The following is a 13,669-nucleotide window of genomic DNA, read 5'->3' on the forward strand; positions in this document are numbered from 1 at the left end:
ATACAAAGGGGTGTAACCTAATGCACGAACATGTACACTCTCTCTCTCACACACACAAACACACACACACAAACACAGACACACTCACATGCTCTCTGCCTCTCACACACATTCTCTCAAGCACATATGCTTGGCTCTCTCTCTCTCTCTCCCTCATTCTCTCTCTCTCTCTCTCTCTCTCTCTCTCTCTCACACACACACACACACACACACACACACACACACGTGCGCGCACACACATGCGTGCACACACACACACAGACACACATACTTACACTCAGTCAAATTTCTATGGCATTTTGTAAAAACAGACATTTCAAAATGCACAAAAAACTATAAAAAAATACTATTTGACATAATATTTATTTTTAATATCCTTTCTAATGTTTATATAAACATAAATTTACAAAATGTATCACAAAAGTAATGATTTGAGCAGTTGTCCATATCCAGGAAAATGAATGGGTCTCTATGGGAATCTGCCAGTCTAAATGATTTAATTCCTACACTGTAATTCTCTTATGTTTTTTTCTTAAAACCGATGCCTGAATTCAACACCCCACACCTATATTTATATCTAAAAACAATTTAAATCAAATTTAGATAATAATTTATGTGAATTTTCATAAAAATTTGATATTTTTCAGGAAAGCAAATTGTGTAGTTGAGGATTTCAGTGGTAAACGGGTACAAAACTACTTCAAATCTCTCAAAACACAGCTTTATTGTATAGATGAGAAGTAAACAAAAAAAATGATATATTATTTGTATTATTGAAAATGTATATTTTTCTTACAATTATGCTTTCAATTTTGGGGTCATATAGACCCCAAGGGCCAGAAGTGTAAACAGAAAACGAGGAGCGTTTGAGGGTTAAAGCCAAGACCCCAAGTTTTCATTTCATGTAGGAATTACTGCTGAAAGATTTTTTGAAGATGAGCAATTCATGCATGAGTAAAAATTGTGACAACCAACCCCGGTCTCCCCTATGTTATGTCAGACTGATGTCAGTCAATCGGTGCATCTCTATTTTATACAAGTTAATGAACGTTAAAGGATAATTCCGGTATTTAACACTTTGAGTCTCATTTCTGGTTTGTTTTGGATGAACTACAGTGATGGACACAGAAATTTTGACAATGGGTCGTGTCTTGAGTTTTTGACTCGTTTAGAAGCGTCTCTTGACTGCTTCAGAATGGAAGTCAATGGCCATGCACAAACATGTCATTAAAACAACACTTAACGTTCATTTTCAAAACTGTGCTACTCACCGAGTGGTTCGTGGTGTTCGTTGATGATTAAAAACAAGTTGTGTAGCGAAATACAGTTTCTGTCGTGTTTTATTTGGCATTTTGTAAAATTCCATTGACTTCTCTGGAAGACTCGTTGCTCGCTGATATATCACTCCGCCGCCGGGAAACAGAAAAGGGACTGTTTACATGTGGTTGTTGTTTTTCGCTCGGTTTCTCTCAGAATAATTTTTTCCCATATTTGTAGGGCTGGACCAGAATAGTCGAATATTCGTTCCGTGGGTTGACATTCGATTTTCAGTTTTGAGATTCGAATATATATATAAATATTTTACAGCGTTAATGCAGAGCTTTTGCCAAGCAGGAAGTGCGCTTCACGCTCCCCCTCTATAGGTGGCGCAGAGAGACCAACATCCATAGCCAACAGCCACCAAACTGCACCAGTGGAAGATCGCCTCAAACGAAAAACACGCTTCCTGCTTTGGCATTCACGCTAATAGTGTTGTAAATAACGTTCAGTTTCTTGCAAAAACTGATTGATTTGCTTCACAAGACGTCAATATGTCACACAGAGTTATGGGGGATTACTGTTGTATTGGATGTATATGCTTTAGCTCTTAAAGTGTGCGGATCTGTTGACTTGCATGACGGAGCACTGGGGTTTCTGCAAAATATCTTCTTTATTGTTCTGCCGATGAAAAAAAAACATATTGGATGTGTGGAATTTGATGTTGATGGTGTAAGTGTTATAAATAAACTTGATTTTGAAAGTATGCTACTGTTTTATTACAGTTTGTTGGACTACGTTCATTCATGCTTCAGACTCAAATATAGAGCGGAAGTATATACACGGTTGTGAGGTATCTGAAAAAATAGTTCCACTATAGCAAATAACACGGATTGACATCATACATTGCGCCAATATATTTGTCTTTAATCATCAACGAACACCACGAACCACCCGGTGAGTAGTACAGTTTTGAAAATGAATGTTAAGTGTTGTTTTAATGACATTTTGTGCATGGCCATTGACTTCCATTCTGAAGCAGTCGAGACGCTTCTAAATGAGTCGAAAAGTCAAGACACGACCCATTGTCAAAATTTCTGTGTCCATCACTGTAGTTCATCCAAAACAAACCAGAAATGAGACTCAAAGTGTTAAATACCGGAATTATCCTTTAACATTAGAGCTGGCCTGTTACAAGGCTCGTAAGTTAAATGTTGGCTGCGCTGTTTCTTACCTTGCTCTACGTTGACTTTAGTTCCAGCATGTTCATGATCGGCACATTTTAAAAAATATTTGTTTATAACAGTTCTAAGGCCTCTATTGTCCTCTCTTTTCTTTACTTTACTTTACTTTTCTTTTCTTTTCTGAGCACCGGACTTGTGTTGAGTCTGAGCGGACATTTTGAGCGTACTGAACTTCAAATCAAATGACATCATAGACATCAAGAAAACAAATAAAAAGTTTTTATATCTCAAATAGTATATATTCTTTTCGACAAATATGCATATTTTCTTTTTTTACCCCCGTCGGCGGGCGAGAGTGTGTTCACAATGAATTGCTGCTTTTTCTGCATTCCTGCACTTGTCACAGCCACTTGTAATCATTAGTTCAAGATAATCAACATGTCTTCCTCTTGTTTTCTAGTGAACCTGCAGAAGCCCAATATTTCTCTCGGTGGATTATTTGACTTTGGTCATCAGGGTTCAGTGATCACCAGAGGTCACAACTTCACTATTACTTGTTCATCTGAATCTCAGTATTCTGGGGGCTTCTTCTCTCTGTTCAGTGGATCAAACATCATCAGTAGTAAATCTGCTGTCAATCACTCAGCCGTCTTCATCTTTCCTGAGGCAGATTATTCACATGAGGGAAACTACAGTTGTGTTTATAAAGTGAATGTGTCCTCACGGAACTTCTATTCAGATGCGTCTGACCTGCTGATCATCTCTATCAGAGGTGAGTTATAGATGTTTGAACATTGTGTACTAACCAGGCTTGAAGCTTAAGCTCACCTGTAAACACATAAAATCGAAACCAAGATTTAACGAGTGACAAAATGTTATTTTTTGATGTAAAATGTTATCTTATTGGTCAAAAATCCTGCAGTGTGTTTTGGCTGTGATATTGTTTCTGTGGGCTGCATCTTTTCATAAGAAGAGACACATTTCTTTCACTTGGTAACTTGTTGAATTGTGCCTGATAGTGTACTTCTTGCCTATTGTTTTTTACATATTAAGATTTCAGACATACTATTTTTACACATACTGATTTGACATACAACACAATACACTCTAAAAAATTGTGCTTAATAGCACTAAAAGTGCCAAACTGCACCAATAGAGAACCTGGGTAGAACCATATTGTGCTATGTTGAACCATAAAGGGATGTGCACACAGCTTTAAATGAGGCTGAAAACGTCAGGTTGACATTTTTCAACTCGGCTATCAGCACCAGGGACATGCACAGACATTTTGAGGGGCTCAAGTGAAATAAAGGGCACTTCTTATAATTATGTTTTTTTTTTTTTTAACCCATTTGTGCCTGATTCTGCGCGCCGGAACATTACATCTAATGCTGGTGCATGCAGCATCAGACGCAAATGGGTTTAACAAAAAGTATATATTAACACAACTCTGACTTCCTTTTTAAAAAAATAATTAAAAAAATTAATGAATTTTATCTTCCTCAAACTTACACAATTGATTCATTTTCAAAAGATGTCTACAAAATAGTCTAAATTGTCTAATATTTCAGTGGGAAAGACTCTTGATCTAAGTCGAGATGTACGCCCCAACATTAAATTACACATTAATTTACAAATTTGTTAAAATGCTAAAAGCAAAGCTGAAGTTCTATTAGTTAACAATTAGTTGTTACTCAAAATTTATATTTTAATCTGATAAGGGCTCAAAATATAAGGTCTGTTTACTTAATGTGAGCTTCTGGCATGAGCATCAGAGCATAGATCAACATTATAATTCATGACCCTTTCAAATAGAGCAAAAATAGACCATTTCATTCAAATGACAAATTATAGGGTTGCAAATGGACATGTAAAACGTTTCTGGATCATTTTTGCACTTAATAAAGCCACATACCTTCAATGTAATTATCAAAGTACAATTTAACATATTTTGGCAACACATCCTTTGGCACCCTTAATCTTAGGTTTCATATTTATTAGGGTTACACATGTCAGAAACAACAAATATAGATTAGGCCTATTTTATTTGTATTTTATATTTTACTTTTTTGTGATGTCAGTGAAAATCCTGACTGGGCAAGTAAAATACTGAACCATCAGATTTCTTCCCAGTCTACTACAGCACTCACATTATACTACAGCAGTTTAACACATTATAGGCTACTTATTTAACAGCCATTACAAAAAAATGCAAACAAAAAAAGCTTGCTGTTAGCAATTATATTATTGTTTGTGCTTTATTATTTTATGAGCAGTCTGTTTAAACTACATACACTATAGGGAATGTGGAGTTGACGTCATGCCGTGTTGCATTATGTGTAATCCGCCATGTTTGCAGGATCGCATCCTATCTCGCTGTATTTGAGTTAGTGTTGGAGGTTGTTTTTGTATTTTCTGTCGAGATTTTTATAAACTTCGATATGTTTGGTCAGCACTGCTCGATCAAGAACTGCCATAGCAGGTCACTTGATCATTCAGGGAGGAAACTGAATACGTTTTATCAGTTTTTATTTGTGGAAAAACAACAAGGGAAGCCGTGGAGGCAAGGCCGCGTTATCCTAATGGGTAACATGGGCTGCAGCCCAGGGCCCCGAACACTAGGGGGCCTCCGAGATAATTCTATTTTGAGTTTTTAAAAACATTTTGATTGACGTAATTATGCGTATAAGTGCTACCTAGAGCAGAGGCCCCCAACCACTGGGTCGCAAGAATGTTCTGAAAAAAATTGTATAATAGCTACGTAATAGCTTATGGGATATTTTGTCCTTTAAGAGCCGACTTCAAATAACATCGATCATTTCCACACTTGTACAAGGCCGCGGTCTCTCTCTCTCTCTCTCTCTCTCTCTCTCTCCCTCTCTCTCTCTCAGCGCATCGGCAATCACATTGCTGTGTTTAGAGTTTGAGTATACAGTCCTTCTAAAATACAGAGGTATTATTTATGAATCATTTGCAAATGTACCTCGCAAATCATGTATACGTGAAGACGTTCAACCTTAACATCGCAAATGACTGAAAAGTAATTTCAGAATTATCCAGATCAAACCATGATCAAAATAAACTCTTTAACTGCAGTAATCATGGCCGGACTTACCATTGGGCTTGAGTGGGCTTGAGCCCAGGGGCCCCGGTCAATAGGGGCCTCCGTGCCGGCTTGCGTTCGTTTGATTTGTTCAGTCGTTTTCATTTTTTATTTTACAGCCTATTGGTTGGTGCTGCATTTAATTCGTTAATATATATGTCAGTCATCTTGGTGCTGAATATGACGCGCTGAGTTTACTGCTTTTGAAACCCATAGATAGCGAATACGCGAAATGAGAGTCATAAATGGGCTTTACAGATAACGAGAAAGAGCAACGCGAAAATGAAGCGCTCCGTATGAAAGATTACTAGAGTAGGTCTTGTAACTCTGTTTTTTCTTGTTTGTTTGTAATCTAACGTGATACGCAGCAGGTATACGCAGTATACCCACTAGGAAAGGTCAAGGATTTCCGTATACCCATTTAAAAAAGTGTGACAAACCTTTGACACTTTCATTCATAAATTGACATCTGAATCACTCACCATTCGCATGCTCTACTTGCTACTTTGGCGGGTTGAACCTCATATACAGTCGGCTATTTGGTATTTGGTGCATTTGACTTCATGCGGCACTGCGCTATCCGATCATCATATGAAATCAAATTATCACGGCGCAAAAGTGACAGTAAAGCAGACGGGTGTATTCATGTGGTTCAACAAAAGCCAGAAGAATGACATCAGAGTATCGCGAGAAATCACACAGAGAAGTCTGCTTTCTAATCGCTCTCGCGGTACTCTGACATCACCAAGCGGTCTGCGTAGCGCCAAATGAAATCCAGTCTGCTCGCAATCTGCAGCTCACACCACACTGTAATCAGTCCCTGTGGAGAAATAAACGAGTGAAGCAGAGCTACGAAATATAACAAAATTCAGAGAGTTAACAACGCACATATGACTATGTTAACATTTAATTCATCAGTCCAGTTTATTACTTCATCTGGAGGTGAGGATTCACTAAATTATAGGCATGTTAATGTCCTGATGGTTTTTGATATAATCCACTAGCTAGCTACCTGTAGTTTCTCTTTCAGCATGTTTGCTTGTGCTTAACAGAATCAAAGTTTAACTTCTGAAAAGTGTTCATTTTTATTAAAGGTTTTAATGTATTATGTTCATATCAGACGCAAAAATTAATTAATGATCATCTTCTCCGCTATTACATGATGGTCTTGTCATAATTATTAAATAACATTAAATAACTAAAATATTTTCTTTTTCATTCTTAAACACTGCACCACTTGTAGGCTATTTGCAAAAAAATAGACTTGTTGATTATGTTCATAACATTATTTGGTGTGTAATAAGGTGAATGTTTATCAAGACTTACTATTCTTTTCTTAAGCTAAGTCTAACACAAGGATTTTAAATGTTGTTATGGGGTATTTTTTAGTGTGCATGATTAATTTGGATTTGTGACATCCCTAAAAATACATGATTTAATTTTAGACTGGGCTAATGTTCTGCTATAGAGATATAGGAGCAGTTTCCCAGTCAGGTCTTACCCTAGTGCAAGACTAAAATGCATGTTTGATCTGTCTTAATTTAAAGACATCTTGCACTGATATATCTTATATCATTGCCATTGTTTTGTCTCAAGACGCACACCAGTAATGTTTTTGTATGGTTTGTTTGTAAAAACTACTTGAATGACCTTATATAACCTAGTAATAGGCCTAGTGCTGGATTAATCTAAACCCTGTCGGGAAACTTCCCTATAATATAGTTCTATGATATATTTTTTATTTTAGGTTGTTTACTGTATGTGCACAATTTACACAAGCGGTCACTGGGGTGGTACCCTTTCAAATAGTACAACTTTGTACCTATGAGTGCATATAATACAAATGTACCTATATCTGTACCTAAATGGTAAATATTAGGACCCATTTAAAGGGTACCGTCCCAGTGACAGCTTTTGTACCTTTTGTACCTTTTGTTTGGCCCAAAATGTATTCAAGCACACGGGCCTCCACCCTGGTAAGTCCTGCCCTGATGACAGCACAGAGGGTAACAGCGAAGTGACTGCTCTCTGTGCTCTCTAACTGTGGGTGGAGACCTGCGAGTGGGGTGGTGGGCGGGAAAATTCAAACTGAATGTGACGACAAGGCTAGTTACGTCAAAACGGCGCTGAGTTTGAACTCAGGCAATCTGAGACTCAAGGCAGAGGACATTCAGAAACCTGTATCTCACTCAAAACAGCATGGATGGATTTTTTCCAAGTTTGTATGTGTGTGGGAGCATCAGAGACACATATTAACACCCCAAAACCAAGAAAAAGTGAGTTTTTCATAATATGGGCACTTTAACATTCCCTATACGGTTACAAGTTTGCAATTCTTTGGGTTAATATAGGATTGCCATAGAAAACAATGTCCCTGAATCGTTATGTGTGACAACGTGTCCAATATTTTATGCAAAAACTGTTAATATAAGAATGCTATCTTCCTCACACACTTACCGGGAGCCTGCCTGTATAATCATGCACATCGCGTCTTGTTCAGGCTGAGCTTTGGCGCTTCTTACAAGCTGAGTGTACATAAACCAATCATAAAGCGAAGTAGGTTAGAGAGACGGGACTTAAGAAAGGTAAAGCCAATCATATTAGCGATGTGAGTTTTGAAGGCGGGACTCATCTGTTAACCGTTTCTGTAAGACAAATAGCGCTATTTTTCTTTTCATAAGAGTTTAAACCTCATTTAAATGATTCCTGAATGAATTCGTGTTAAATTAAATAAGTAATAAGTAAAAAACGCAAGAACCAGACAGACATCAGTTGTTATATGAATAAAGATTATAGATATATTTTTTTAGATAAAAAACACCCCAGAAAAAAAGGGCACTTTCTCTCCAGGAATAAAAAGTGCAGGTGCTCAAGCCCCCTTTGATGTCTATGTGTGCATGTGCCTGATCAGCACGGAAAAATATGCTAGCTGCTGTCATTTTTAAAAAGCACCATGCTTCCATTTGAAACAGTTGAACAATTGTCATTCCTTAACACCACTTATGGTTCTACAGAGGTGCTATATAGGTGATTTGTAGTGCTTAAAATGGCTGCACTGTTTGATTTCTCAAATCACTTGCACGGTACCAATCGCGATAGCACAATGTAGGAGTTTTGCATGGATTGAATTATAATGAAGTTGTCTTGTTTTTCAGGTGATGTTAGACTGGTCAATGGTGGTAATCGCTGCTCTGGTAGAGTTGAGATCTTTTATGATGGCCGTTGGGGAACTGTGTGTGATGACTCTTGGGACATAAATGATGCCGCTGTGGTGTGCAGACAGTTGGGATGTGGAAAAGCTCTTAGTGCAAAGAGTATGGCTTTTTTTGCTCAGGGGAGTGGCAAGATCTGGCTGGATGATGTTGCATGTTCTGGAAGTGAGAGCAGCATAAAACAGTGCAAACACAGGGGACTTGGATCACATAACTGTGGACACCAAGAAGATGCTGGTGTTATATGTTCAGGTATGAGAATATTCATCCATTTAATTCTAAGTGCCCACACTTTACTCAGTGGATAGCCCAATAAAACAAACAGTTTTTTCTTTCATTTTAAAGTTTTAAATGTTTCAATAAGATTTTCAGATACAAATAATTTTAAAGACTGAGTAAAAAGTTGCAAAATTATAAGAAATATACAAGAAATATGTTATCTGCATCTCTTAAACCAATCAAATACATTTTAAGCTTGACACAAGTTTTCTTTCATCTCATACATCAGACTTGTTAAGATTGCTTAATGGCTCTGATTCCTGCTGTGGAAGAGTGGAGCTCCTTTCCAACGGCCAATGGGGAACTGTGTGTGATGAGAGCTGGGACATAAGAGATGCTGATGTTGTGTGCAAACAATTAAACTGTGGCAGAGCCATCAGCGCCTCTCACAGTGCAGCATTTGGTCAGGGAAGTGGAGTGAGTTGGACAAATAATTTAAGATGTGTTGGAAATGAGACCACCTTTATGAATTGCTTAGAAAAAAGTCAACGTAGCTGTGGTCATAATACAGATGCTGGTGTTGTTTGTACAGGTAAGTCAAATAATTTGGGAGGGACTACAGTTAGATGGGAGTATTTTTGTACTCCAGTGAACATTTATCAGAGAAAAGAACCTTCGAGGGAACTTCGACGCTGCGTCAGAGCTGACGCTATGGGGAACGCCTACAGCGTGACGCCGTCTGAGTATGAATATCAAATTCGACCAACGGTTGGGCGTGACCAAAGAGCATAAATACGGCAGAAAGGAACGGCCACTTTATCTTTTTAAGCCTCAGCGGCTATCTATGTGTGTGTTTATCAAGAGTGTTTGAATAGCTTAAACTGTGTGACTGAATAGTTTAACTGTGTGTCTGATAATGAAGGAAAATAAGAAATCAGAAAGTTTAGGAGCTGAGCACGCTCACGCCTCTCTTGAGGGCACGGTGTGACGTGTGTTCATTATGATAACTTATCTTTCAAAATGCTCCATTGTTCCTCCTCTGGGTGTGGAAGCCTGCATTGCAGCTACTTCCCCTCATTGAGAGGGACGGGATCTCGTGTAATCTTCCCCCGAGGGGGTTGATATATTCGAGTACAGGGTAGTGAGGACGCACAGCTATCCTCCCTCTACCATATAATGATTTAATCAAGCTCAGTATACGAGGCATGTGTCGAAGTTTAATCCAAATGGCCGGAAGAGCGTCCGCACGATAAGCTGCCAGAGCCCTTCCAACATGCTAAAACTCAGCCAAACACCACTCGGGCTGTGTGTCGTTGTTTTGAAGAGTCAAGACAATGATCGCGTTTCTCGCGGCTTAAGTCCTGCGTCCACTGAGGTGGTGTAGTGTACTTTGACTGTGAAAGCTCTGCCTCGGGAGGGTTTGGAAGCACGCACTGCGGTCACTTCCAACCTGAATGGGAGCCCTATGCAATGTATTACCTCTGAGGAGATATATGTTGTAAACACAGCCCTTCTCTTCACCGACTGCTAGTTTTAATATGTATGAACCAGCAGATAATAAAGAAACTATATCATTCAGCGAATTAGATGAGAGATTTCTTACAAAATGAGTGCAATCTCAACACCAGAGGCTTCCTTTCTTTCCTGATCTCCATTATTATGCAAGTCATGGAAAAGACCATTCTCTGACCATGTTTACACAAGCACTTCAGCTAGCTTTTAAACATAATAGGCTATATTTAGAGAATGTTTTTATGTTGCCATTAGTGGCTTCATCCCTAAAGCCTCCAACATTCTCAATATTTGTGTATAAGGCCCTATCAGGGTATGCCCTCCTGGGGAGTGTGGGCTTTATCTGCCATTTATGGGTCCCACACCTCTTAGTGCCAACCTGTATTAACTGTGAACACTCTGCCATTGCATCTTTAGGGCATTTGCATACTATTTATATTGACGATTGGCTAATATTAGCACAGCCAGCACAGATGGCAGCACAGCATCGAGATGTTGTGTTTGCACATCTAGATACCTAGCGTTGAGACTGAACACCAAGAAAAGTATGTTAGTCCCAACACAGGTGATCACATTTTGAGGATAATATGGAACTCAACGATGATGCAGGCACAGATATCTCCTGCTCGTGTCATGTCCATTTTTCACATAAGTGAATGAGTTGAAGCTAGGTCAATCGCACACCAAGTGGTGGTTTTAAAATTAGAGTTTTTCCTCGAGGGGCAACCCTTTTTGCATGTTCAGGGTTATGCGCACGTCTTCGTACTCTAGAATATGTAAAGATTTCGGGTTTCTGTCTCAAAGCCCGAGGTGAGGTGTGGTCTGTCGCTGCATGACATTAATGACAGATGCATCTCTCTTAAGTTGAGGATCAGCTATGGAAGGCCAATAGGACAAAAATGTCCAATCAGCTAAAACGGCAGGAAAAGTGTGCTTCTCCAGTACAGAGGACCTCTTTTCTGGGTGTAGTATGGATTTCTACGATAGCAGGCACGGTTGTCTCCTGCTCGTATAGAATTCATCCTTTAACCATGGGGTTCCTTGAGGGGCAACCCGTTTCTCATGATCAAGGTCACACGCAGATGCTTTGTGCCATAGTATTATGGAAGAAACAATGCTTCCTTTCGGCCAGTGTTGGCCTTTTTACCATGTTCAGGGTTACGCGTGCACGTCTTCGTACCCTTAGAATATGGAAAAATGCTGGCTTTCTGTCTAAGGCCCGGGTTGAGGTGCGGACTGTTGTCGCATGACATTAATGACAGATGCATTTCTGTTAAGCTGAGGATCGGTGATGGGAAGCCAAAAGGACAAAAATGTCCAATCAGCTTAACGCCAGGAAAAGTGTGCTTCTCCAGTACAGAGGACCTCTTTTCTGGGCGTAGTATGGATTTCAATGACTGCAGGCACGGTTGTCTCCTGCTCGAATCCATCCTTTAACCATGGGGTTCCCTGAGGGGCAACCCGTTTTGCATAATCAAGGTCACACGCGAATGCTTTGTGCCTTAGTATAATGGCAGAAACTATGGTTCCTTTCTCAAAAAGGCCAGTGTTGGCTTTTTCACATGTTCAGGGTTATGCGCATATGTCTTTATGCCCTAAGAATATGGAAAAATTTTGGGTATTTGTTTACAGGCCCGAAGTTAGGTGCGTTCTGTCACCGCATAACATTAATGACAGACACATCTCTTTCTAGCTGGGATCAGTTAAGAAAAGCCAAAAGGGACAAAAATGTCCCATCAACTAAACACAGAGACCTCTTTTCTGGGCGTGGTATGTATTTCAACGCCTGCAGGTATGGTTGTCTCCTGCTCGTAAATCCATCCTTTAACCATGGGGCTCCCTGAGGGGCAACCCGTTTCTCATGATCAAGGTCACAAGCAGATGCTTTGTTCCCTGAGTATTATGGAAGAAACCATGGTTCCTTTCCCATGAAGGCCAATTTTGGGGGCTCAGGGTCGTCACATCAGGCTTACGACGGATGCATCCCTCTAAGGCCAGGAAGTCAATAAGGTCAAAATCTATGTAAGTCCACATGGAGCAGACGTACCGCTGAGGCAGGCGTTGAGCTTGGGGAATGAAGACTCCACCCACATGTGGGGGAGCAAATTTGGCTCAAGTTCGGCCAAGCGAAAGCTGACCTGTTTGCAATTCAGAAGAATTCACATTGTACTCTTTGATTTTCTCTCTTTCACCCAGTCCCACTCGGACTGGTTACCATGACACAGGAAGGGTCTGAGGGCCTCCGGTGTGTTTTTCCCCAATTGCTCAGCTCCCGGGAGTTCTGGAGAGGGTCCGGCAGCACAGGCACAGCTGTTGCTCGTAGCCCCGTGTTGGCTGACCCGAGTGTGGTTTTCGAACCTGGTCTCCCTCCTAGACGGCTCCCGATTTCAGGGGCCGATCTGGAGGGATCGGTAGTCTCAGGCAAGGGGCACTGTGTTTTACCCCTGCCTAGAGTTTTTGGGTCTGGCCTCTGAGGAGGACAGACTCATAGAAACGGGTCTCTCAACTGAGGTTGTGCAGACTATTTTACTTCCAGAGCTCCCTCCACCAGGAAATTATACGCATTTGAAGAAAGACTTTAATTACGTGGTGCCAAGAGCACTTATATGACCCTGTTAACTGCCCCTTGGTATAGTTCTGGAGTTTTTATAGGAGCAGTTTGCAGCAGGGCTGCCTCCTTTGACCATTAAGGCTTATGTGGCAGTTATATCTGTCTTTCATACCTTAGTGGTCGGTCCCTCATTAAGTAGAGACCATCTATTCATGCGTTTCCCTGTGTGGCACTCAGAGGCTGAGGCCTGCGAGTCATTTTAGGATCCCTGCGTGGGATCTGTCTGTGGTCCTTGAGGACTTATCAGGGGCACCATTTGAGCCATTGATACCATTTCAGAAAGTTTCTTACTCTGGAAACTATATTTCTTTCATAGGAATGAAACACTCACTTCGCGTCAGTGGAAAGTGGTCATTTAAATATGACCAGGGGTTTCTTTCATAAGATTTAAACTGAGACAGATCTGCATTAGCGCACGCCTGTCTCGTCCGTCTCCATGGTTCTTTTTGCGCGTTTTTTTTACTCAGTAACAGATATGATTTAAAATGCAGCGAAGTACAATACTTTAAACAAAACATACTTAAGTAAAAGAAAAAGTACAGCTTTTAAAAACTACTCAAAAAAATAAAAG

At 40.0% G+C, this 13,669-nt stretch overlaps 1 protein-coding gene across 1 annotated transcript in view; it reads left to right on the forward strand.

Moving 5' to 3' along the window:
- Positions 1–13,669, forward strand: part of LOC129425252 (uncharacterized) — a 122,630-nt gene that overhangs the window by 25,710 nt on the left and 83,251 nt on the right. Inside the window, exons 10-12 of the mRNA XM_073856644.1 lie at positions 2,902–3,213; positions 8,700–9,008; positions 9,265–9,567. Coding sequence (XP_073712745.1) covers positions 2,902–3,213; positions 8,700–9,008; positions 9,265–9,567 — 924 coding nt within the window. The remainder of the gene's footprint in view (positions 1–2,901; positions 3,214–8,699; positions 9,009–9,264; positions 9,568–13,669) is intronic.

This window comes from Misgurnus anguillicaudatus, chromosome 19 (genome assembly GCF_027580225.2).
Source record: "Misgurnus anguillicaudatus chromosome 19, ASM2758022v2, whole genome shotgun sequence".
Taxonomy (NCBI): Eukaryota; Metazoa; Chordata; class Actinopteri; order Cypriniformes; family Cobitidae; genus Misgurnus; species Misgurnus anguillicaudatus.